This window comes from Magnolia sinica, chromosome 6, assembly GCF_029962835.1.
Source record: "Magnolia sinica isolate HGM2019 chromosome 6, MsV1, whole genome shotgun sequence".
NCBI classification, from domain to species: domain Eukaryota; kingdom Viridiplantae; phylum Streptophyta; class Magnoliopsida; order Magnoliales; family Magnoliaceae; genus Magnolia; species Magnolia sinica.
Window position 1 is genome coordinate 61,044,974 of NC_080578.1, and position 27,544 is coordinate 61,072,517.

General features: G+C 40.6%; 1 protein-coding gene across 5 annotated transcripts; it reads right to left on the reverse strand.

Moving 5' to 3' along the window:
* Positions 1 to 568: 568 nt before the first annotated feature.
* LOC131248791 (DNA polymerase II subunit B3-1) lies at positions 569 to 24,155 on the reverse strand. Of its 5 annotated transcripts, XR_009172459.1 has the most exons (6): positions 23,849 to 24,151; positions 16,968 to 17,052; positions 1,548 to 1,586; positions 1,313 to 1,429; positions 1,216 to 1,280; positions 569 to 1,152 (listed from the first exon to the last, which is right to left on the reverse strand). XR_009172459.1 is itself a non-coding variant. In XM_058249247.1 (4 exons), exons 1-4 carry the CDS (start codon positions 24,107 to 24,109, stop codon positions 1,365 to 1,367), a joined length of 450 nt encoding a protein of 149 aa, XP_058105230.1. In that variant the 5' UTR covers positions 24,110 to 24,151; the 3' UTR covers positions 1,207 to 1,364. The 5 variants fall into 5 exon arrangements, 1 of the variants encoding a protein (XP_058105230.1); XR_009172461.1 differs by lacking the exon at positions 1,548 to 1,586 and having other exon boundaries at positions 23,849 to 24,155; XR_009172458.1 differs by having other exon boundaries at positions 1,216 to 1,429.
* Between the last annotated feature and the right edge of the window lie 3,389 nt (positions 24,156 to 27,544).

Here is a 27,544-nt window from a genome sequence, read left to right on the forward strand (position 1 = left end):
TACAAGATTAAGACTTCATTTTTACACTCATATATTAGAGTTTTAACATTATTTATTAGTTTATAATAATATTGTCAATATTCTATTTTCAGGGAGAGACATCCAAATCTGAAAAATTAGGGCTGTCAAAAGGACAGGACAGGACAGGACAGGACAGACCAGGCCAGGCCTTGGGGTTGGCTTGGGCACAGGTTTTTAAACTTTTGGGGCCGGGCTTGATGGGCAGGCCTATTCAAAATTATGATTTTGCTTGGCCTTGAGCCCCACCCATTGACAGCCCTACTGAAAATCTCCCAAGAAATTCCCAAATTTAATAAATTGACCAGGAACAATATTTGTCACTATTCTCCTCGGGCCTCAAGATGTCCACGGGCTCATGCTTCAGGATCCAAGCTTTTTTTTTTTTTTTTTTTTAACTTCAAGGGCCCCATGGTGGATGGACCTCGACCCAAAAATCTCGACTATATATAACGCCAGTGGCATTTGGCAAGTTTTGCCCTTGCAAATACTTAGATGGGAGGCTGTGAACTTTTAAATTTGAAGATGTGTCTACACCTAACTTGGGACGTTATTATTTTTATCATCAGTCTCCCATGAGTAGGCCCCTCCCACTTTCCTCCTTTTTGTGTTTAGCCTGCAAAGACGTATTGTATTAAAGAGAGCTGGCACAACAAAGGCTCTATTGGGATCATCGCGATGACTTTATATCATCTTAGTCCATACTTCCTTTGTGCTATATAATGTTAGGACATAAGCTCGAAACAAGGTGTGTATAAAACTCCTGAGTGGGCCCAAGACCAAAAAAGTGGGGTTGTGTTGCACAGCATTGAAACCATTCTGGCAGCCTTCTTTCTCTCTCTATGTATAGCATGCACTATCTAACCACACCTTTTCCTCTTCTTTTCTCCCCCTACTCTCTCCATGTGTTGCACATGCAATACCAAAATTGACCTGTCAATTAGATGGCCTAGGAATGGATGAGGGGGAAAAAACTGTTAGTAGTAACAGACCCCATTCAACTGCAAAAATAAAAAATTAAAAAAAATGCAAATGATCCTAACCAATTGACTGATGGCCTTAAAACGGTTTGCAATAACCATCCAGGTTGTTTTCCTGTTGAGGTGGACTCACCTAGACTGCAAAATGATTTGGCTGCACCACACGGGGGGGGGGGGGGCGGGGGATGCGCGGAGATTTCTCTCCATCCAAAAGTACTATAAATGTCATGTGCTCTTAGAGACAAACAACAGACTATGCATCAGATCAGTACAACAGGCAATTATGTGTTATGGGAAAGGAGACTTCCAAAACAGTCACGACTGCTGCATTGCTGTATGCACCTGCAAGAGTCCTGGTATGATTCATCACTTCTCAGCTAATGCTTTGGCTGACAAGGCATCCTGGGCTCTTAATTTCTGTGGCACATAATCTACAACACAAAAAGGGCCCAGATGAAGATCAATCAATGGCTCCACCATTGCAGCAAGCATTCATGCTACAAATCATACAAGGTGTGAGAAATTCAAAGAACTTTCAGAAGAAATTACCTGAAAGGAACTCGTATCTCTTATTTGAAACAACTGATGCTGAGAAAAACAGAAGCAAATCTTACTGATAACTCAATTAAAGAATATAAGGGATTGGATCTAGAACCACTTTTCCCATTGTAAAAAAAGGTACTTAAACGGTATAGATGACCTTAGAATATGCAAATCAATACTTATCATTCGCATTCCAAACAAAGAAATTAGAATATTTTAGATCTCAAAAGTTGTGTAACTTGAAATGTCAGAGAGCCATGAAGGTTTCCCTGCATGAAATTGTATTGAAGAGTTCCATCTCTTCTTATTTCCTATTCTCAGAATGTAGTGAGATAGCCATCATGTCCTATTATGAGATTTTTATCTAACAATTTCATGAGATATCTTTATCTCATAACCTAGGAAGACTGGTTAGGCATGGTACTGTGCAAGGTTATTCATCTCATGATTAAATGAGTCATTTTCTCAAGATTTTTTGCTTTTATCCTGTCAATGTCTCATGATTGCTCATGGAAAGAAACATTTTCAAAAGAAAATCAGAGGTATCCAGTGGAATTTTTTTTTTTTTTAATCTCTTTGATGTTACACCGGCAACTTGGACATGGGCTTACCTCAATATGTAGTTTACGTCAATGATAAAGGCAGTTTTGCGCATTTGTACCTGATCCCTTTTTCCTTTCCTTCTAGGATGAGAAGTTGGGGTTTAGCAGCTGCCTACTAGCAACTCAAGAAAAAACAATCACATCCGAATATGTTCACATTTGTCATCGTGCAGGATGGAGTAGAGATTTGTAGGAGATTTAAGTGTTGAGAATTGTAGCACAGCCCAATCTTGCACCATGCCTAAAAAAGCAAAAGGCCCCTCAAAACCAAGAAGAGAAGATTGAAAAATCTAAGCTTCCACCCAATCCTTCAAATTAAGAATTGCCCTATTGAAAACTTGCACCGGACCACTCATTTTGTTGTTGAAGCAGCGCTGGTTTCCTTCCCACTATAAAGCCCAAAGGGTTGCTAAAAAACTTAATCACCACACCCTTTTACCTTCTTTTCCTATCCCCCCGCCATGCTAGGCAATGAGAAATTCCTCCATTGTCTTCAAGAACACCCATGACCCCAAAAAATTGGAGAAGAAGACCCCACAGCTCTCTAGCAAATAGTAGTGAATGAATAAGTGATCTGCAAATTCCACATCATTGAAGCACATCACACAAACGTTTGGAAGATACATGTTCCACTTACAAAAATTGACTATTGTTAGCACTTTGTTCCTACCTACTAGCCAACCGAAAGCCGCCACCTACAAAGGAGCACCGTAGTGCCATAGGAAAGTCGTCACCGCCATTTAGAATTTTCGACTGACTCACTCAGGAATCTATAGAATAATCTAACTGAGACAGATCCTGTCTTAGACTCGAACCATCTCAAGGAATCCACTTCTGATAAAATAGGTGAAAACTTTGATAACAACTCAAGCAAAAGCACCAACTCTTCAAATTCCCCATCCAAAAGATTCCTTCTAAAAACAGGCATCCATGTGATGCAGGACAGAATGATCTAACCTAATATGATGCCATGAAATTAAAAGACAGATTAACTAAAGCAATGGAACGATAAAATAAAGCTAATGTACCATAAATTCAGAAATTTTAGATTCATGACCTGCCCAAATTTAAGATTATGATAGTCCCGCAATGCGAATCTCATAAATTACTGATTAACCGAGACCTATGAGAGAGAAATCATGCGTCTTGTAAGCGTTTTGACATGTTAGGGCTATTTAAAGGCTAGGAAATGTGGGAAATGGGTTTGGGGTATCTAGGCTTAGAGGAATTAAGGTTTGGAACACTAGGGTTGAGGTTTTGGGAGGCTTCAGGTTAGGATTTCAAATTTTGGGTTTAAGAGATTTATGATTTAGGGTTTCTAGAATCGGGAATATGGGTTTCAAGTTATGGGAATTAGGGATTTATGATTTGGTCAAGGGATTTTCTGATTTTGGGGATTGGATATCTAGGGTTTTGATAATAAGGGGTTGGGAATTAGGATTTTGAAAATTAGTGTTTGTGGATTAGGGTTTGGTTAAGGTTTGATTGAATGTGGGTTCGAGGGAGACAAAAGAAAATTCATAGGAGAGAGATTGGGGAAAGTAGAGAAGGAGAAAAAGAAAATAGAAGAATGAAGATAATACCTTGATGAGAAGAGAGAAAAGTAAAAAAAGATAACTAGGGAATCGCTCCCAGTGGGTTCGCACCACTAATACAATCACAGGATGAAATTTTGTTCAATCTCAAAGCAGAAGGAAAGAAATCTATTTCATTCATAACATGCATAATGGCCAGGGTGGGGACGTCTAACCCTTTATAGCCTCAGAAAAGACCTTTTACAAAAAGGCACTCTCAGATAAGATTATCAACATAAAGACACTTAAAGAATTAAAAGTTGTGCTTAACTCCCTAATCTCAACACAAATATGAGCCATACAAAAAATAACGAAACATGGAAACAAACTAAAAAACTAAACTATTTCGTGGCCCATGGGGGTCCACGATCAAGATGTTCGATGATGATAATCCAACCATTAGAATGGTCCACGGTCGAAATCCAACGGTCTAAAGTGTCCATCAAGCTCCTACATGCAACCCACATGCATATTCTCAATGTGAGGTCTACAAAGATGCATGAGCATGCATGTGAGGTCTTCCAATGCAGCTAAGAATGTGAATTGGGCAAAGTGGGCCCCATGTAATGGTCATTTAGCCATAAGGAGGCTGGTTGTCCTCCTCTAGTAAGGTTCTCGGTTGTCCTCATCACCATGTGACTTCCTCTCCTCTTAGTGAACAACGATTACTCACACCATCTCCCCCTCCTCCCTAACTAGCCTTGCTAAATATGGATATCTCTCACTCAACCTCACCTCTCCCACCCACCTATTGATGAGGACATCTCGCGCACATGCACGCCCCCCTTATACACATACGCAAGGAGGAGGACCCCTCCTTCGATCTAGATCAATGACAACATCCATGGAGGGCCTCCCAGTTAGAGGACTGTGTTTTGGTTCATTGGGGTGGACCCGATCATCATGTGGATCCCACCATTGGATCTCATGATCGTGGCCCATTACCCTAAGTGACCTAAGACTTTGAGTTTTGCTTATTATCATTATTAGGAACATCATGAACGGTTTAGATTGCATTGATTAGTTGTTTTTTTTTATTACTTCGTTTTTAAGTAATATTATGTGCATATGGCGCGGCTTTTGGGGCATATGTTTTTCTTAGAAATAGGCAACCCCTTGAAGGATTTTTTTCATTAAAGATGATTAATAAGATTCTGCATTTTCCTACTTCTCTAATTTTTTGAGTTGTGGAAATCTAATTGAGTGTGAAACCCTCCCTTCTTCGAAGGGCTAACTACCGTGGTGTGAAGCCACACCCATCCCAAATCGCCCCCATCTCCTACCCTCCATATTCTCATCTCCTGCAGCCATCCCCTCATCAAATCCACCCACGTTTGCAGCTAATCTTTTTCCCCTACAGCAGATTTTCAGAATTTGGCCCTGCAAGAGGGTTGAAACTTCGGCGGAGAACCATGTTCAAACCGATCATCCGTTTGGCCTGAAATTTGGAGGGAAGGTGGCCCATCCCTAACTGGCCAATTCTAGATTCGTGGGCCCCACACACATGTGGGCAGGATCCCACGCACGTGCGTCAGGCGTGGGCCGCTGTCCACATGTGTGGATCATCTTGGGTTCGTTTCTCTCTTCTCTTTCCCTCCTCTCACCTGATTTTCCTAACCCTAACCCTAGATTGTCCTAAATCTCTATTTCCATGCCCTTTTTAAACCTTAGGATTCCTCGAATTGAAACTTGTGAATCCCTTGGATTGGGGAAATATTTCTGTGCATGTGTGAATGAATTTACACTCCTTTAAGCATCGTTTGGTCTATAACTTTAATTGATCCAGCCCTAGAATGTGTAGGCCTGGACCCGCATAGATTCCCCTTGTTGAATGTTTGACTTTATGTGGGATGTAGAATTTTGTGTAACTGTTTCTGAACTAGTGTGATCTAAAGCTTGAATTTGTTTTTGCATATTATGTTTAATTTCTGTCCTACATCAAATTTGGTATCAAAGCTTAGGGTTCTTGTAGGGGAATGCATTGCATGTTTGGGTTTAGTTTGTTTATATCCATTATGCATCAAGTCTCATCATATAAAGCTGTTTAGAGGTCTATAATTCCTGATATAAGCAGCTAAAATTTCTGTTATCAGAAAGTTAGCACTTCACATTGCTGAAATTTTCTGTTAACCCTTTATTTTGACAGCTATATTGCTGAATTTTGGCAGCGTTGTGTAGTTTTCCTCATATAGTCTCATAGGATCATTTAGTCCCATTTAGACGCATATAGTCGTATTAGGTCTTTTAGTTGAGTTAGTGGTTGTATGCCCACACGTACGGGTCATGGCTTTGGCTTACACCCTACACTAAACATGGAGCAATTGCAAGAATCATTAAACAAAATGACCCAGCAGTTTGAGTCTTTGGGTAAGCACTTGGAACAACGTATTGACCAACGCTTTGAACAGCTTGATGTGCGCATTACCCAACTAGAGACTTCTGTCAGGGCAAACCCTACCATTGGGGAAGATGCCCAATCTCAGGCAGGTGGTCAGGAGGATAGACCAAGGAATGGAGGTGGCCCAGGAATCGGTTATGGGCACGTATCCGTGCACCTACCCCGTGAGGGACATCAAGACCACTATGACCCCAATGCGTAACTTCTCAAAGGAGTTAGAGTAGATGCCCCCACATTTGATGGTCACTTGGACCCTAAAGCTTTTCTAAATTGGTTGGCAGACATGGACCACTATTTTGAGTTGTACGATATGTACAACCTTGTGGCTAGAGAGAGTGCACTAGAGGCTAGTGTAGAGTTACCCATTGAGGCCATTCCAATAGTGGATGAGTTTCGTGATGTCTTTCCTGATGATCTACCGGATGAGTTTCCCCCTATGAGGGATAGACAGCACACCAGGACATGGGACACTACATAACCTATCACCGAGTTTGCATTTAATAGTTCTGTGATGGGGGCATCATGCGCACGCACGCCGGCCCCTACGCACATATGCCGGAAGGAGGACCCCACCGTCGATCTGGATCAATGATGACATCTAGGGAGACCCTCCTAGTTAGGAGCGAAGTTTTGATTCAAAAGAGTGGGCCCGACAATCAAGGAAAGCCCACCATGGGATCTCATGATCGTAGCCTACTAGTCGGATTGATTTCATATTTTAGATTTTGCTTATTGTTATTATTTAGAATATCATGAACGCTTTAGATTTCTTTGTTTGATTTTTATTTTAGTTTACTTCATCGCCAAGTAATAGGTTGCGCACATAGCGCGAGTTTTGAGGTATAGGGTTTTCTTATAAATAGGCACCCCTTGTATTCTTTTGATTCATTGAAGATTAATAAAAATTCTGCGTTTTCCTACTCTCTGAGTTGTGAAGCCTAATTGGGTCCGAAGCCCTCCCTTCTTTGAAGGGTTAACTACCGTGGTGCGAAGCCACATCCATCTCGATTCACCTCCATCCATCGCCATCTCTATTACCCATCTTATACCATCCACCATCTCATCTCCCATAATCATCTGCGCTACAAATCTGTCCCTTATTGCATCAAATTCCCCCTCTTCAATAGATTTGTAGAATCTGACCCTGCAAGAGGGCTAAAACTTCGACGAAGCACCATGCCCAGGCCGTAGCTTGGATTGACGTGAAATTTGGGAGTTTTTGAAGCCCAAGCCTGGCTGACCAACCCCAAGGAGACGATTTTTGAGTACGTGGGCCCCACACACGTGCGGCCGATCACCAGCGCACGTGCGTCAGGTCCCACTCGTGGTCCGCACGTGACAACTGTCTTCTGGTTTAGGGTTTCCTCTCCTTTACTCTCTCATATTTGTTTTTCATAAACCCTAACCCTAGATGGTCCTAAATCCCCAAATTCTATCCCTATTCTCACCCTAGGATTCCCTGAATTGAAATTGACAAATCCCTTGGATTAGGGGCTGATTACTATGCATGTGTGGATGATTATTTCTTATCTTTGAGCATCGTTTGCTTCATAAATTTTATTGATCCAGCCGTATCATATGTACGCCTGGACCCGTATAGATTCCCCTTAATTGAATGTTTGGACTTTTGTATGGGATGTGAAATTTTTATGTTATTGTTTCTGAATTAGTATGATCTAAGCCTGAAATCTTGCATATCATCTTTAAATTTCATGTCCTGAATCATTCTGTAAATAGATCCACAGGTTTAAGTTCTTTTGAAGTCGTTACTGGTTATAAACCTAGGAAGCCTATTGATCTTGTCCCTATGTCCCTGTCCCAAGGCCATCAGAGTCTGCAGAGTACTTTGCACACCGCATTCATTCATTGCATCAAGAAATCAGGCGAAAGATCAATACTAGTAATGAACATTACAAGATTTCTGCTGACCAACATAAACGATTCAAAGAATTCAATGTAGGGGACTCTGTGATGGTCCGCATCAGGCTAGAGCGGTACCCTCAGCGAGCCGTTCGTAAATTACACGCGGGTAACGCTGGACCATTTAAAATTATAAAACGAAACGGTCTCAATGCGTATGTGATAGATCTTCCACCTTCCATGAGAATTAGTTCCACATTCAATGTGGAGGATCTAGTTGCATTTTAGGAGACCACCGATACATTGTCCAACTTGTCACCTAACCATCTTGATTCCCTAGACCTTTCCCTTGATCCATGGCCCCCTCCCGACCCATCTTCTCAGCCTCTACCTCTCATACCTACCCTTCCCACACCCAGAGAGGAGATAGAGGATATTCTGGACCATCAGATAATATTGACGTCAGATGGCGGATTTCAAAAGTTCCTGGTTAAGTGGAAATCACGCCTAGCTTCAGACAATACGTGGCTCACTAAGGAGGAGCTTCAGAGACTTGATCCTGACATCTTGGAGCGATTCAGGAGTTTTGTTTTGCCAGCGGCGAAATCTTCGCAGCCGGGGAGAGTTGATGGGGACATCTCATGCACACGCACGCCCTTCTTACGCACGTACGCAAGGAGGGCCCCACCTTCGATTTGGATCGATGACGACATTTATGGAGGGCCTCCTAGTTAGAGGACTATGTTTTGGTTCCTTAGGGTGGACCCGATCATCATGTGGATCCCATCATTGAATCTCATGATCATGGCCCACTACCTTAGGTGACCTAGGACTTTGAGTTTTGCTTATTACCATTATTAGGAACATCATGAACGGTTTAGATTGCATTAATTAGTTGTTATTTTTTATTACTTCATCTTTAAGTAATATTATGCGCACATGGCACGGGTATTGGAGTATATGTTTTTCTTATAAATAGGCAACCCCTCGTAGGGTTTTTTTCATTGAAGATGATTAATAAAATTCTGTGTTTTCCTGCTTCTCTAATTCTCTGAGTTGTAGAAACCTAATTGGGTGCGAAACCCTCCCTTCTTCGAAGGGCTAACTACCGTGGTGCGAAGCTACACCCATCCCAAATCGCCCCCATCTCCTACCCTCCATATTCCTCATCTCCTACCCTCCATATTCCTCCTCATACAGTCATCCCCTCATCAAATCCACTCACGTTTACAGCTACTCTTTCCTCTATAGTAGATTTCCAGAATCTGGCCCTGCAGGAGGGCTGAAACTTCTGCGGAGCGCCGTGTTCAAACTGATCATCTGTTTAGCCTGAAATTTAGAGGGAAGGTGGCCCATCCTTGGCCAACCAGGCCCTAGCTGGCCGATTCCATATTCGTGGGCCCCACACACGTGCGGGCAGGATCCCAAGCACATGCGTCAAGCCCGGGCCGTTGTCCACACTTGTGGATCATCTTGGGTTCGTTTCTCTCTTCTCTTTCACTCCTCTCACCTAATTTCCCCAACCCTAATCTTAGATTGTCTTAAATCCCTATTTTCATACCCTTTTTAAACCCTAGGGTTCTCCGAATTGAAAGTTGTGAATCCCTTGGATTGAGGAAATATTTCTGTGCATGTGTGGATGAATTTACTCTCCTTTGAGCATCGTTTGGTCTATTACTTTAATTGATCCAGCCCTAGCATGTGTAGGCCTGGACCCGCATAAATTCCCCTTGTTGAATGTTTGACTTTATGTGGGATGTGGAATTTTGTGTAACTGTTTCTGAATTAGTGTGATCTAAAGCCTGAATTTGTTTTTGCATATCATGTTTAATTTTCATGTCCTGCATCACCTATCATCCCAAAATTTAATTCTCTTACCATCCCCCAAATGAAAGCCACTCAACCTCACCTCTCCCACCCACCTATCATCCCAAATCTAATTATATTACCATCCCCAAATGAAAGCCTATTCCCTCCCACACTCTCTCTTTCAAGGATATTACCGATTTCCACAAGTAAGAACATCGTTACAAGGATGAAGCCTTCGTCCACCACCCCCTTCCTCTACCCCGTATTTTTTTGCTATTACCTCCCTTCACCTAGCCTCTCCCTCGAACCCAAACCTCCATAACCATTTCCCCAATAGAGCTAGATTCATCTCTTCCAACTTTGAGATCCCCCCTCCTTGAATTGTTGGTTTACAAATATCATCCTATTTCGTTAGATAGAACTTGTGCTTATCCCCCGACCTGTCCCATAAGAAATCCCTTTTTCGTCTATCCAACGCCTTCAGAATGGATTTTGGGCACTTGAAAAGAGACATAAAATAGACTAAAAGATTCGACATAGATGATTTAATCATTACCATCATCTCACCCATAGATAAGCACCATGACTGCCATTTTGAGATCTTTCTTTCACACCTTTCGATAACTCCATCCCATATGTGCTTCGTCGATCTCCCTATACATAACGGTAGCCCGCCATTTTGAGATCTTTCTTTCACACCTTTCGATAACTCCATCCCATATGTGCTTCGTCGATCTCCCTATACATAACGGTAGCCCTAAGTATGTTTTTAGAAAAGAAGCTTCCCTACACCCTAACACCTCTGTAAAAAAGCCCACACCCTTTCTTTGGAAATGTCTACCCTAAGATATCACTTTTGGAAATATTGATTTTCAAACTAGAAACCACCTAAAAACTTACTACAATCGAGCGAAGATTTTCTACAAAAATAAAAAAATAAAAAATAAAAAAAATCAACCGCCTTACACAATAAAAGTGTATCATCCACATATTGTATATTATGAGAAATCTGAAAATTCGTATTATCCACCCCAAAGCCTTTACCAATCACATTTGAATCTCTCTATCTAACATTTTAGTGAGAGCCTCCATAATTGTGACGAAAAGGGAAGGAGATAATGGATCACCTTGACGCAGTCCATGGGAAGCCACAAAAAAACTTTTGGCGAACCATTCACCAATATGGAGAACTTTGCTGAGTTGATACACGTCTGAATCCAAAAACACCAACACATAATCAAGGAATGACCAATCCACATGATCAGAAGTTTTTTCCACGTCAATCTTGCAAACCATTCCTTCCTCCCCTCCTATAGCAGGAAACATATTCATTGCCCAAGAGAAAGCAATCCACGATTTGTCTTCCATCTACAAAGGCCACTTTTCTAAAATAACATTGCCCAACACTTTCCTAAATCTAGAAGCCAACACCATTGCTAGAATCTTATTTGGACCCCCCAACAAACTGATAGGACGAAAGTCTTTCAAACATTCTTCTCCTTCCTTTTTAGGAATCAATGTAATAAAAGTAGTTCCTAATTGTGTTGCAATTAAGCCCTTCTCGAAAAATTCCTATATGAATCCGAATACACCACCTTTCACACATACCCAAAATTTCTAAAAGAATGCCATGGGGAAACCATCTAAACTAGGAGCCTTATCACTCTACCCAAATATGCCACTACTTGCTTGATTTCATCTTCAGAAAACGATGGTACCAACGAGTTCGCCTCTTCGACCGAAATTGCTTCAAAATGTAGGTCGTCAAGGGCCGGCCCAATTCCCCCTTCCTTAAACAATAGGTTTTCATAGAATTGGACTACATAATTGCAAATTTTTTACTTCCCCTCGATCCTTTGACCATCCACCACTAACGAAGAGATCTTATTTACGCGCGCTCTCACACTAGCTGCTGCATGAAAAAAACTTGGTATTCTTATCTTCTGCTTTCAACCAGATTGCCTTAGACCTTTGACGCAATTTGATCTCCTTTTCCCTCAACCTAGCATTGTATCTAGCTCTAAACACCTCCCTCCAAGCCTTTTCATCCTCCGATAAATCCTCTTCCTCTTCTTTAGAATCTAACCTTTGAGTTTACATAAGGATTTCATCCCTTTCCTCCTCCCGGCCAAAAAGAACCTCTTTTTCCAAACCCCTATTTTCTGTTTTAACCACTTTAATTTTTAGAATAGAGAAACACCGGCACCCCCCTACCACTTAAAAGGAGTCCCACCACTCTACGATCTTTCACCCAAATCCTTCAATTTCAAGCCAAGCTAGCTCAAATCAGAAAGGTTGTGGCCCCCGATCCTCTCGTCCACTTCCAGAAGAACTGGACAATGGCCCGGAAGGCCCCTTTGACTGATAAGCGGATATTTCTCCGCCCATTCTGGGGATACAAGGAACCTATCCAACCTACTCATAACTGATGACGCTTGGCCATTCGACCATGTGAACTTAGCAACTCCTAACGGAAGATCCATCATCTCGTTTTTAATATCCAATCTCTTGTACTTTTAGAGATCTGACCCCTTTTTGACTTTTCGTGAATCTCCCTAATAACATTGAAGTTGCCTCCCGGCCACCAAGGTAAGTCCCGCCTATTATGACAAGAATCCAATTTAGCCCAAAGTTCATTGCGATATTTGGATTTACATGGCCCATAAACCGAAGAGAGAAACCATCTGAAACCTGACCCCCTTTTCCTTCAGCACCACTGATACTATATATTGACCTACCCAACTATCCTCTTTGCTCCAGACCGTCGAATTCCAAATCACTAGAATGCCACCAGCCACTCCAACCGCATCCGTCACTACCCATTGGCTTTCCTTGCCCCACCAAATCGAGTTAATCTTTGGTCCGTTTCCTGCCACTTTGTTTCCTGTAATGCTACCAACTGGATTTTGTATCTTTTTGCACATGCCTTTCAGTTGCCCTCTTTTTGCGAACACCCCAACCCCTGAACATTCCAAATCATGATCTTCATTTACCGGATTTTGACCCCACCTGACTCCCATCTACTGAAGCAACTAATGCACTTTCCATTGTTCTGCCAATGTCTTCCATGCACACTATTTGTCAATCACTCTTTTGTACCTGTTTTGGAATAAGTGGCCTGCCCCTTTCTTCTACCCATTCAAAGTAGGATAGTAATCCTCCGATCTATCCCCAAAAGTCACTCCCACTAAATGTGCCACCTCCATCGTAACCAGCTTAATCCTCTTCATTCCTTGGGACATAGTTATTCTGATGGTCTGCATCTGCCTTACCTCTGCCTCACTTATTATATCCTGTAATGTACCGATAACGTAAACCTCCGTGTTAATCGATTCCTGTCTGACTACCAAAGGGGTTACATCTGCTGGAATATCAAAATCATGAAGGCCATTATCATCCTGACTGGACTGACGTTGAACCTCTTCTGCATCGGATTGATGTAACCTTCCTTGTTCTGAATTGCAACTGTTGCTGCAGATCATCATCTGCCCAGAGGGGCCCCTTATATCTGATGGAATGTCCCTCTACGGCATGTCCGACAAGAGTAGAGTCCCCTATATCTGATGGAATATCCCTCTACGGCATGTCCGACAAGAGTAGGGTCCCCTATATCTGATGGAATATCCTTCTACGGCATGTCCGACAAGAGTGGGGTCCCCTATAACTGATGGAATATCCCTCTACAGCATGTCCAACAAGAGAGGGTCTCAAACAACAGAGGCGAACCGTGGAAGCTTTGCACCATACTATTCATGACGCAGACTACCACTGCATTATCGTCCACTCCCAACAGACCAATGCTTACCTCATTGGACCTGCTTGTAGAAAATCTCCGAGGTTCTAAGTCGCATGCTGACTCACTTCCGTGAAATACTATCTTCGAAAGGGGCTCTGATCTGTTGAAGACGGAAGGAGTTCCAGGTCTTGAGCTTTTGTCAGCAACTTAGGAGTAAAGTCATCACTTACAGGAATAGGACTTTGAAAATTGTCACTTACAGGAACAGGATTTCGACCATCATCACACGTGACTTGACTTAAAATATCTCCCACCTGTGAGGCATTTGCCTAGGATCCCATGTGCTGTAGCTTCCTCACATGAACCATTTACTTGTAAAAAACACTCGTTCGAAATTACCACCGAGGTATTTATTGAGTCTACAGCGTTTCCACGTGTCAGCTTGTCATAAAAGGGAGAGAGGACTTTTGCTCCCTCTTCATAAATGCCACCACCACGTGTCTGGGTGTTTGCGTCGCTAGCGCCACGTGTCTGCATCGCGTATAGTACTCCGACACCTTCTTTCTGCTAACGAATTGGATCGCTACAGCTCCTCACCTCCTGTTCTCATAGTCCACTGGAGTACAGGACCGATACACCTTCTTCCTCACTCTTTCGAGCATTCTCCATTAGCGAACTGAGGCCTTCTTCTCCGACAGCTTTTTACATCTCCCTCTGCTCCTGAATCACCTCAACTTTTAGCTTTGTTGATCCAACCTTCAAGCATATCGAAATCGGATAGTGTGATAGTTTTTTCTTTCTGATTCTGATTCTTGCATATCTCAGCTCTTCGCGAGTATCAGTTTGACTGTCGATTCCCACCACTGATCCTATGCAAGCTCCGATCTCTCTAATAACATCATCTATCCAAAATTCGAGGGGTATGTACCATACTTGGCACCAATGTTCCTCCCAACCAAAGATTGACCATTCCTCCCATTTATAAATCTCTGTGACTAGCTCACCTGATTTCGATTTACACGTTGAAAAAAACCATTTCAGCGTGCTCCTGATTTCCCAGAGAGACTAACATTGTTTTCTCCCAAAGCCTTTTGATAAGTACATCTTCTGCCTCGATTCCTTTGTTGTTGTGAAGTAGCCACTGTAGTAGGTCAGCGTCTCTAGTTCCTGGGCTTACATCTGCTTCCAAACAGAACTCAAAATTTTTCATTGAATCATTCAAGATATTCTCATGAATTGTCACTTCCGAACCTTCTTGTCTGAACCTTCCAAACCAGCCTATTTTCTGTGTTCTCTTGAGATTCTGGTGACTCGGTTCTTTCATTAGATTTGTTCAATACCGCTTCTTTAAAAGAAACTCCTGATTTCGTACCTATATCTATCTTTGAAGGCTCCGATTTGCCTGCAGCATTCTACCTATGCATCTTTGTAATTTTTCCTATCGAAGTTACCGAAGCCTGTTTGTTTTCTTTACCCTCAGATTTGTTATACCTCTCTGGCCTATACCTCGCCTTCTGCACTCTCAATTTGTTTCCCCTATTTCATTATAATTGAGTGAGGGAAAAATGAAGAAAGAAGAGAATATAGGCCAAACAAAAAATCCTTCTTTTCTTTGAGCTACCCCAATAAATAAAAATCTTTCAATTCTCAAAAGTTGTCTCCATCCATTTCGTATATTTCTTTTGCAAGTTCCTCTTCCGAACTCATCCGGACAAAGGCGAAACCTTTTCTTTCATTAGAGTTTCTTTGGCGAGGCATCTAAGAATGTCGGATATGCCGCAAGAACCTTTTTCTTGTTTCCGATTTTTTCTTTCCCTTTCCGAGAAACAGTTTCCCACTTTCCCACATTATCTTCCTTCTGTGAATATTCATCGTCTTCGCTGATTGTTGCAAGTTGAGGCCCTTTCCCTCTATCCATTTCTCCAATCATCGCCATGCTCTCGGATGAGTTTTCTTTAACATCTCCTAGGAATTGGTCTTGTGTTTTTCATCATCTTTTGTTGTTAAGTTCATCTCTGTTACTTTGATGATCTAAGGTAGCGTGTTCTTGGAGACTAGAATGATATTTTGGCATTGATATATAAAACCCTAAGTAAATCGAATCCTCTGTTTACGTTCTGTGATAATTTCTACTGGTAGCATGAAATCCAATCCAACCCAGGGAGCCTAAATACTATGGTTAAAAGCGATCTAAAGGGCATTTCGTAATGCAATTTTCTCAATTTCATGATATCTTCTATAGGAGGGTGGGGACTCACAAAACCGAGGATAGGATGACCAAAATTACTCTTGAAAATGCCTCCCAAACCAGCTTTATTTTCATCTTGGAAACCATCAAACTTTACCCTAGTCGACCCAAATCATGGGGTGCCGTAAAGGCTGTTATGTAAATGTAACAGTGACAACCGTCACACTTTACGGGGTCATAACGGCCATAACAGCCATTATGGAGAAAATGACCTGTAACTGCTATTAATGGGCCATTACGCCCCTTGTAAAGGCCGTAATAGCTCTGCAGTGGTCTGTTACAGGGTAGATGTAGGTTTTTTGGAATTTTTTTTCAACATTACGAGGTAAATGTAGGTTTTTTGGATTTTTTTTTCAATTAAAAGAGAGAGAGAGAGAGAGAGAGAGAGAGAGAGAGAGAGAGAGAGAGAGAGAGAGAGAGAGCGTAATGGCCGTTGCAGTCCGTTACAACCCGTATAGTAAAAGGTAACGGTGGTGGCCGTTATGGCCACCGTTACCATTACGAAATACCTTAACCTAAATTGACCTTTGCACTAGCTTCAATGATTCAAAGAATGAACGTAGAGTCATGCAGAATATACCATTTGAGAAGGGTCTGGTTGATTGGTCCCAGTTGCTAAAAGTGATACATCTCATTTGTTTTTTATCAATTTAGAGTTGATGAAATCACTATTGAGTGACACAGAGTGAAACTCATTAGTCATTCATTAAAAAATAATAATAATAAGCATTGTCGAAGAAGATGCATAGTACAGGTTTGTGCAAGCATGGAATTGGCATAAATTGAACGGTTTTCCAGTTTGGAGTCATTTCTCATCCAAAATTGAAATTCCAATTTCTTCATTATTGATACTAGGAGCACTGCCCCACATGTGGGTGAAGAGTTTTACAGAAAAAAAATGCATTTTCATGAAAAAGATATAATAAATTACGTAGTGAGAGTAGTAAAACTTTGCCCATATGAGGGTGAGTTTAAAATGTCGAAAACAGATAAAGTCCGAACTCTGAGAATTGTCATTGTCAGAGCCTCATGAAGATGTAATGGAGAACTTGAGGATTTGAGGGCATTAGCACTGTGGTAGTTTATATAGGACAAATGATGTACAAAATGTACGGCATATGATAATTTAGTTTTTCTTGCCAAGGATGAAGTTAAAACATTGGGAGATCACATATCAGGCAACTTGGAAAACAACTTACATAAGTGCTCATAACTGATAGATTTTTTAGGGTTTCTTACTGCACAAGCATATGCATCTTCTGCAAAATGTTCAAGAAACAGTTCCTGCAACAAAATGAAGTTGACACTGTTACTACATTACAAAAGAAAAGGAAACCACAATATACAAGAAAAGGCCAAAGCTCAGAGCATAGGGAGTATTCAACAAGACAAAATACCAGGGAGGGAGGAGCAGTGTGTATAAGACAAGCAATATTAGGGCATGATGAAGCATTCTCCCAATTAAAGAGCCAAAAGTAGTAAATCCTTATGAAAAAAAATTTATTCGTGCATTTTGTAATTTGGACATGCTGTAAACCCCCCAACATGCCAAGGAAAAAAAAAAAGGAGAACAGAAAAATACATGACATTATTCTGTCACTTGGATGCATGCACGTAAAGAGATATTATAGGTTAGCAATAGTTTTTTAAATCTAATGAGTTGGGAAGGGTTAATAACACAAGCAAAGCCCCAACTTCACATGGGAACCAGATTGATCACGTGTGGGCCCCACAATGTCACGTGTCACCATGTGTGCGCTCTCCACAATGTCATAGGCATATGTTGGCTTTAGGGTCTTAAATGAGTTTTTTTTTTTCTTTATTTTGCTTTTTCGCTTAAGTCATCAAAGGGGCTATTTTTGCTTTCCATTATTATGGTTTCTTTCTTTTGCTTTAGCTTACATATAAGACCTTGTTGGTCATTGGAGGTGTGATGGGATATGGGGGAATGAATGGTCTACTTGGAAAAAAATTCCATCTTATTGCATTTGTTGCTTTGTCCTTTTGCATGTGTTGCCTTTCTTCCATCCACTTCGCATCTCAAGTTAAGTTAAAGTGGTATCAGAGCAAGTTCCTTCAACATTAAAAGAAAAATGGTTGTCAATATGTTCAGCACCCCCAAACAACATCGCAATAATAAAACAAGAATTAGCATTAATAGATTCATGAATGTCAACAAAGTAGGCATTTGGCCCAATCCATTTGATGATGTGGCATAGGCAATGTCCTTTGGATTGAACCTGTGATAAATTCCTTGTGGAAACCTTTCCTTGTTGAAATCACCATAAGCAAGTTTCATTGTATTCATTGAATCATTGATATAGATCAACCCACAATTTGCACCATTCATTGATGTCCACAATTACTTGATGCAAGACATGATTTAATCCTAGCATGCAACATGGAGATTATGAAAGAGTCCATAAAGTAATTCAATTAATAAAATATGCTCACTCACCATATAATTAAGAGTAAAAAATAGAAAATAAAATATGATTTAACATAAATCATACGCCTGCATGCTAAGAAATCACATAAAATAGTTAAAATCAGGTCTGGTGAAAGGATAGAACTTCCAATTTACACGTTTCACACTCAAGGCTTCATGGGTTCTATGATTAGAGTTAGGAAGGGGAAAATCTGAAATTTGAAAAATTAGGGTTCATGGGAATTGGGGATTTTGAAATTAGGGTTTTTTAGAATTTGAGAAAAATATGAAATTAGGAATAAATTGGGTGAATTGGTTAAAGGGGTTTGATGGATTTAGGTATTGGTAGGGAAATTAGGGATTTGGGGTCCTCAATGGTTAATTTTGGTTGGGGTTGAAGTTGGATAATGAAAAGTTGAAGAATAAGATTATTTGGATGGTTTTGGATATAAAGGGAAGAAGAGAGATGAAGTTTTTGGAAAAATACCTATTTTTGGATAGAAAGGAAGAGAGAAAGAAGACGATAGATGGAAGCCTCGGACCTCCGTTGAATGGGGAATAGAATCACACTACACCCAAGCTCTAAATCACATGGAGTATTATTCAAATAACATGAATAAGAGAAAACACAAAGCTTTTTTTTTTTTTTTTTTTCAAAATAATGGCATTGGGGCTCCACACACACACCCTTTCTTTTTTATAGTATATAAAAAAAACCTTTTACAAAAAGGCACTCTCAGATAAGATTCTTAACATAAATATGCTTAATAAATTAAAACTTATTCCTAACTCCTTAATGTCAACACAAATATAAGCTATATAAAAAATAATGAAGCATGTAAATAATCTAAACAACTAAACTATTTCGTAGCCCATGGGGGTCCATGATTAAGATGTTCGATGATAATGATCCAACAGTCCAATCATCGTGTCCATAAAGCTCCTATATGCAGCCCACGTGCATCTTCCTAGTGTGGGGTCTTCAAAAATGCACGAAAATGTACTTGGGATCTTCAACGTGGCTAGGAATGTGAATTAGGCCAAGTGGGCCTCATGTAATGGTTGTCTAGCCATAAGGAGATTGGCTCAGCCTCCTCCTTTGGTATGGTGCTGCTCGGATGTCCTCATCAATTCCCCTTGGCTGAGGAGATTTCGCCTCTGGCAAAATAAAGCTGCAATGATGCTCAAGGAGATCCAAGTCTCGTCGCTGAAGCTCGACCTCTATAATCCATGCACTGTCTGACTTTGGTTTGCCCTTCCACTTGACAAGGTACTCCTGGTAACCTCCATGTCATGTGGAAACCGCTTCTTCATCTAAGATATCCTCTATCTCCACTCTTCTCGTAGGTATGGATGGTACGGGTGGTAAATGTTGAGAAGAGGGGTCAGGTAATGGCCATGGGTTATGGGACAGGTCAGAGGCATCATCATCAAAGTTCATGAGAGGGTTAGGGGAAGGTCCATGAAACGATACAAAATCTTCCACATTAAATGTAGAACTGATACCCATATTAGGTGGAAGATCTATCAAGTAAGCATTCAGACTTTTCAAGATTTTATATTGTTCAGCGCTAGGGGCTTATAATTTTTTTATGGTTCCCTATGGAAACCTTTTTAGACGTATTCTAATCATGATTTCATCACCCACAACAAACTCTTTAAACCTATGGTGTAAGTCAAAGATCATTTTGTATGTATTATTACTTATATTGATTCTTTTTCAAATCTCCACATACAAGTCATGCATCATGTAGATGCATGTATAGACTCTGAAGGCCTATGGAACACTGACATGGGTATACAATCTATAGGGGTCCTAGGCTCATCTACTTATCTTTCCAAATCCATTTCCTCCCTGAGACTCATTTGATCGTGACGAAGTTTTGGTAGAGTCAACACGTGAATGTCCTGTACGGGTGTAAGCACATCCAGTATGTCCTTTGGAGTAACAATACTAGACTCCTCCAATACCGGACTCACCACAAGTGGTAACTAATGCGGGGGCATTTTCACACCGGGCTCGAATGGGGTAGCCTGTGGGATGCAAGGGCACACTCGGGGTGGGTGGCCGGCATAACCCATGGATTTGGGGCCCGTGTGAGATAGGTGACTCGTGTGAGGCGGAGCCCATGGATTTGGGGCCCACGAGGGGGCTGAACCCATGGATTTGGGGCTCGCGAGGAGGGATCAGCCGAGGACCTAACCCATGGATTTGGGGCCTGGGCTATGAGATAAAGGGATTAATTCGCCATGCTCTATCAGTTCGAGCTTTTAGAGCAAGTGGTTAATTGTCCTACATCAAATTGATATCAGAGCGAGAGGTCTCGTGTTCGAGACTCCTCACTGGGGGTGATTAATGCGGGGGCATTTTCATACCGGGCTCGAGTGGGGTGGCCTATGGGATGCAGGGGCATAACCCACTGATACTTCGAACACCGATACGCCTATCACTCGAGAGGTCAATATGCCCCTACTAAACCACTGGAGGCTCCATATAAGGTATTGCACAGATGTGTTTGCACCTAAGCACATAGGTGCATAGCATTGCACGGTAACAAGTGCACTAAGACATAATTTGAGTCTATTCAATAACTTGCGCAGGTGCATGCTAGGATGAGCAAGACTCCAATCCTTATATGGTAGTAGACTAGGCAGAATTTATGAGCGCATGCTTTGCTCCATGGGACTTAGGTCCCTATGGTTGCTAGCACCTAGCTGAGATGCGCGAGTGCATACCTCAAGCGCATCTTAGGCCAAGGTGTAGCACACTAGGCACAGAGGAAGAACGCACGGGAGCTCCATCCCTCTGCAGCATAGCGCTACTATGGAGACTAGGCTAAGGCGAAGAGGTCACTTGAGGGCTGTCTTGCACCTATAAAGTGCTTGGGATTCCTAGATTTCAAGTGTCCCTGTAACAAATGAGGCGATGGGTATTTATAGGCACTGGAAAACAGCTTTCCCACCCATTTTTCCTACTCTTGGAAGGATATGTGTTGCATTATGATTGGATGAACCTTGGAATTTCATGAATCCAAAAGGGTGCATGCTATGCACAGGTGATGTGCATAGATGAGTGTCACTGGCATTTCACCCACTGAGTGTTATCTTAACGCTCCTATCTACACATGATCACTTAGCCACATTTGAATTGCAGGCTCATACACACATGACGTCTTCTAAGCTAGAATTAAACATAGTCATGCACATCTTCTCTAGAGCAACACGCATGAGTGCATATGTGCCTTTGAGGTTGCGGATGATAAATGCATAGGTGCATGAAGACCATTTTGACACGAGCATGGGTGCATGGCCATTTGTCATCCTAGAATGGACTTAGGTGAAAATTACACCTCGACATGGAGTCAAAAGCACACAAACCAAAGGATGGACCACAAGCCACTAGTTACATTTCTTTTGGAGAAATTGTTGATTGAAAGGTAAAAATATACAACATTATGAGAGTGTCTATAGATAGTGCAGTGTGTGCACCATGTAGAGTAATTAAGTAATCCCTATCTAATTTTTCATAGTGTCGAGCGTCAAAGATTATTGATATTGGATCCTTGGATGATGTACCTGATTAATGCTTAGGCAAATCTCATGGGTTCTTACGTGTCGAGCACATCTTATCTATTGGGATCTCTTTAGCATGGAGCATATAGATACCCATGTAGCCGCTAAGTGTTAGATAATCCTTAGTAGCAAAGTATCTAAGTGCCTCTAGTTGTAGAGAGCATAGAAATGTACCATGGTTGTCAAGCATACATCACTCAAAGGGGTAATGACTAATCTAGCAAAGCTCAATCACATGGCTCCCATGTGACAGTAATCCACAGGTGGATATGAAAGAAGCAATGACTAGTCCAACGAGACAATTTAGTATAAGGGAGCTAAAGGGGATAATGATGCTGCCCTAGTGGGAAGATGATTGTGATGACACAAATCATCCATATGGTTTCATACAGTAGAGGGCTAATGTTAACAAGGATTGCCCATAGGTAGGACAGAAGGCAGAGTGCATTTACGCAATCCATGTCAGGGTGTAGAGTGCAGAGTGCAGATTGCAAATGGGGCAATTAGATCTCGATATACCACGCCTACCGCAGATCAAACAATGCCCAATGGTAGCACCTGGTGCTTGGTGATGGACATGTATCACTGGCTAGGAGGCTATGAAGCCATGGGTTGCTTGAGCAATATTAATTGCGCTACACTGGTATAGCCAGTAGGATAAAGGGTATAGCGAATAGCTATGAATGGTGTCGCGCCTCGGTGAAAGCTTAAACTGGTTGTGCATCACTGACTAGTGTACTCAATGCGTATGAGCTGTGGCTGATTGCAAATCTGTCAAGTTTCACAGGATGTGAAGGTTGACGGCTTCTGTTGCATGTTGGACATGGACCCCTCCCTAGGTCCCCTTTTTATACTAGTTTGTCAATGAAGGATATGTAATTTGGCATCAAGTAGAACCAAATGCCGATGTGTTGCGCCACAATTGGCATTCAAAGAATGATGTGGCACACTATGCACATACAAAGGGTATTGAATAACAATAATGGTGGATGTAATGGCCAACCTTATGGCTATTACAATATGAGCCATAATGGCCATTATGGCCTTGTAACAGTCAAAATTCCTTTTAAAGGAACAAAACGTATCGGCACCATATCAGACCATTATGGGCCTTTTTTTTCAGAAAGTCCCACAATTACCATTACGTAACAGCCGCTATGTAACCATTTTTTTTATACCATGTACGTGTTGTGTGCCAAGTGATTGAAAGTAATTGATGTGGTGCATTGTGCACACGTGTCAAGCACTGAGTGGTGACGTACAGGTGGTGATGATAAGCTCATGGATCTATAGAGATCTATCGTTGAACTTGTTGGCACCATGCATAGAATGCATGGCACCAGGTGTTCCTATTACTAATTACTATTATGGCATCGGCTTGACCCGTGCCAAATCTTCTAGGAGAAGCTCTACATGTAATGGGTTCATCACCACATGTGGAAACTATGATTGTTTAGATGAATCAAAGAGCTGACCAGCAGATGTGTTCAAACTTCAAAGTTGATCCTCAGAGGTAAAAGAAATGAAATGTGAATAAGAAGTGAAACCTCTGATTGTTTAGCCATTGAAAAATGTGAAGCTAGTACAACCTGCTGTTAAAGGACAATTTATAATGTGATGACATTCTTGTAATTTTGTAGATGGTGTGGTAATTTTGCAAATTTCTAGAATTCCAGAACCCCTAGATATTGCCAAATCCTTCTAGAATAGAGTTTAGAAATCTATATTAGGCTTTCGATTCAAACCTACAAATATCAAGGCTGCATTTGGATCCTTAATTGGAATGAGATGCAATAATTCAAAATCTTCAGTACAGCAAAGTGGAGATGACATAATGATGGAACACCTCAAAAACTGAAATTATTATGAATCAAGTCAAATTGAAAACAGGTGTGTTTGGCCGTCATTATAAATTGTTGTGCTGCCACCTCAATAACATTTATTTCTTATTTATTGAATTCGATCATTGCAGCTCAGTTGAACAGAGCATTCAAACGCACCATATTGGTTTCTTGAAATATAAGAGAAAAAGCCATGTGTTGTTAGGTAAGCAGAAAGGATGATATTGAAGGGTGATACCGTGGCTTTGTTGAAGAGGAAGACGGAGTCAGAGGTGGTGCGGAAGTCAGGGCAATCGCCCCTTACGATGCGTTTGATTCTGTTGGTGGGAAAGCAGATTGAAAGACCCTTCTTCTTACCACTACTCTCCTCCTCTTCTCCTTCTCTTTCTTCATGCATACTCTCTGCAACTGCTGCTTCCTCACCTCCTCCTCCTCCTCCTCCTCCTCCTTCCTCGTTGGACGAAGATAAAACCATCACAGTCTCGTTCTGGCGCCGCATTCTCTCTCTCTCTCTCTCTCTCTCTCACTCGGGTTTTCACATGGGGAAGAGTTATTTAATAAGGAGTCGGGATCCTCTGTTACAGGATAACAGGGATCCTCTGCTTGCAGCTTTCCTATTGGTCCACGTCATCTTTTGGTTTTAAGGAAAAAAAAAGGAATTTGAAAATATTATCAAAAGTAAAAATTCAAAAAGAAAATAAATAAATAAATAAAACAAAACATCATAGGAGGAGAGCCACAGAGAGCCGTCTCCGCCGGCTGCTCTCCCAACTCACCCTGCTCTTTCTCTTTTCTCCCAAGAGTTATGATTGAAACAAGAGCAGTAGTCTCTTCCTCTCCCAACATTTCTACTCACGGCTAGGTATCCGGACTCATGTCATGGCTATTTGTACGGCTATGGATGCATGCCAATGTGAAATAGATATGTGTGATCTTGGCCATTTATTAAGTTATGTAACCATCTATGATGAATGTTAAATGCTTGTTATAAGCCACAAAAGTTTTGATTATTCCACTATTTCCTATGGTGTGGTCTACCTTAAGCTTGGCTATTCTTCAATGTTGTGCTCATGCTTTGAAATAAGCTGGAAAAATAGATGGATGATGTGGATAAGACACATATATCATAGTGAGCCCATAGAATTTACTCATGTAATTGGTGCTCCTTGAGATGAAAGGTTGTATGGAAACTATCTAAAGAACATGGGGTCCTCTATACAGTGCATATTCCATCCAATCCACTCAAGTTTCACACAATACTTGGATGAATGGATTCTCAAAAAATTAGGAAATCGCCAATTAATCGTGACCCCGATCCAATAGGTGGGTGCAATCTCTGACTGTGGGGCCCACCTTGATGTATGTGTTGTGTATCTACGTTGTCTATCTATTTTGCTGGCTAATTTTAGATCATGAACAGAAAAATAAAATCTAAATCTTAAGTGGATAACAATGGTGGTCATTAAACAATCATCATTGAAAGCTTCCTACGGTCTAAATGGTTATTCACCATCCAAATCGTTGGTGGATCCTATAAGAGGCGCGGATTGGGTACTACCCCCACCAAGACCTAACTAGAGATGGACAACCATACCAGGAGCTCTGTGGGGCCACTGTGATTGATCATTCTAGGGCATTAGTAAAAAGGGAGCTAGATCAAAGGCTCGAGAAGACCACATCACATGCAGCGCAGGGATTTAAAGTTTATTGTTGAAAGATTCTTGAGGCCACAGAAGTTTTGGATTATCTATATTTTATCTTGATACAAGTCTGTGTGACCTTATGAACAGGATGGATTGTAAATAAACTGCGTGCCATTGAAGTTTAAATGCCTGTTATAAGCCATAAAAGTTTTGAATCAACCTACTATATATTGTTTTCCCTTCATGCAGGTCTTTGTAACCTTATCAACATGTTAGATGGTAGAAAAAAAATGTTATGGTGAACCTTAAAAAGTTGTAATGGTGGGTGTTCAACAATCATTGTTTTGTGTGGTGTGGTTTCATGTTTGATACATTTTTTAGGACACATGGGCTTATTTGGTTTCCCGATCTAGAATGGTAAATGATTGTAAATGAGTTATGACTATTTACTCACGTCACTTACATTTGAGTTTGATGATGATTTTGCTACATTGTTTGTTTCACCCTATAATCACTATAAAAATAGTGATTTTATAAAGTGAAAATATAATGACAATATTTTACTTGACCTCCTTTTGCAAGTATATTTGAAATGAGTCTCGATCCCCTGTTTGTAGTAAAACAGGGAGTGTCTATTCATTTCGTGTTTATCGGTCCATGTCATCCTTGCTAATGTCAGCCATAGACTCTACGTAAAGAAAAAAAAGATTTAAAAAAAAAAAAGAAAACAAAAAAGAGAATACAACTATTATTAAAAGAAAAAAAGAAAACGAACACTACCAGAAAAAGGAGCAATGACGACGGACTAAAACAGTAGCTATTTGTCTATCGCTACATTTTCAATCCATAGTGGGGCCACAACCATTGGTACCATAGCCATTGCTATTGATGCAATGGCTACGAACTAGAGCCATAGCCAAAAGTGGCACGTCTATGAACTAGTAGAAATGGTCGTGTTTTTTATTATTATTTTTAAATGCAATCTAGCTCTTGAGCTCTTCGAGTTTGGACAATTTTTATACCTTTTTTTTGTGAAAGAAGCAATCTTATACAACAATTGAAAAAGAGAGTGGAGAGTTGGGAAAAAAGTGATTAATGTCTTAGTTCCCATGGAAAAACTGGGTTCATAAAGTAGCAACACGCTGTCTGACCCAAATGGACAGAATGGAGCTTATAACCAAACAACCACTTTGGAAAAATGAAAGAGTTCCTATTAGACACCGACAATGATATATATATCTATATATATATATATATATATATATATATATATATATATATATATATCTATATATATATATATATATATATATATATATATATTGTTAGCTTGTTCACTTCACTGTTAGCCACCCCCATTAAGGAATTGATACTAAGACCTCAGTGTTGAAACGAAGTATCTTTCACTCGGTCTACCACTTGAGCCATGGATCAGGGTCAAAATGAGGTATTTTTTAGATGAATGTAGTAAGCAAGATGAAATTGTAAAAAGACCAATCTTATGAAGAAAATAGAGTGCAACAAAACAATAAGATCCATCATATTAGTTGACGGTATAAAGATGCAAGTTGAATTAACACTTTTAGCAAGACTATCACAACAGTATAGTAATAAAGGGCAACTAGATATAAAAACAAGTGTGAATTCACCTTCAAACAATAGCTAGTTGTTTTTCATACAACTTCCTTCTTAACACCAGTGTTTACATTCAACTGTATCTTTTCCCTTCTCAATTTCTTTCCAGGTGCAGTATTGTATTCAAGAAAATCAAAAGGTACATCGAGGGAGAATTGACTATCAATAAATAATAATTGCCAAAACCAATTGAGTTTAATTGAAGGAACAAATCCTCCGTCAACCTTGCAAAAGAAATTTGTAAAGAAATAAGGCATTTTAGGAATGAAAATATAAAATAACTATAAATGATCAAGATAGTCACCAACTTGAAGGCCAAAAGATAAAAATGAAATTAACTACTTCCCTTTGGTATCATTAAAGAGAAGATCAGTGGTTTCAAAAATCCCCCCATGTTCGTTCTATGTCATTTTTCCATGCCCCGTGTTTCTTTCATTTAGATAAGTTGAGTAGAGGAGGTAAACCATGACTGACAGGAACCATAATGAACCTCCATTCCTAACCGTTTCAAACATTGAAGCTGAGTATTAGGTGGGCCTCATGTGAATTGCTTTAACACAGACTTTTTCTTAGGCGAAGCATTTCATCAAACAAATAATATGTAGATTTCTTTATATATATATATATAAACAATTAAATACTCCATGAAGAAACAA

Excerpts from the sequence above, each read along its gene's own strand:
- LOC131248791 (XM_058249247.1), bottom strand. The coding sequence starts at position 24,109 with ATGCGGCGCCAGAACGAGACTGTGATGGTTTTATCTTCGTCCAACGAG. Across the intron at positions 17,053-23,848 it reads TCCTCTTCAACAAAGCCACG|GAACTGTTTCTTGAACATTT; the intron begins GTATCACCCTTC and ends ATTTTGTTGCAG. Across the intron at positions 1,587-16,967 it reads TATCAGTTATGAGCACTTAT|CATCAGTTGTTTCAAATAAG; the intron begins GTAAGTTGTTTT and ends TGTTTTTCTCAG.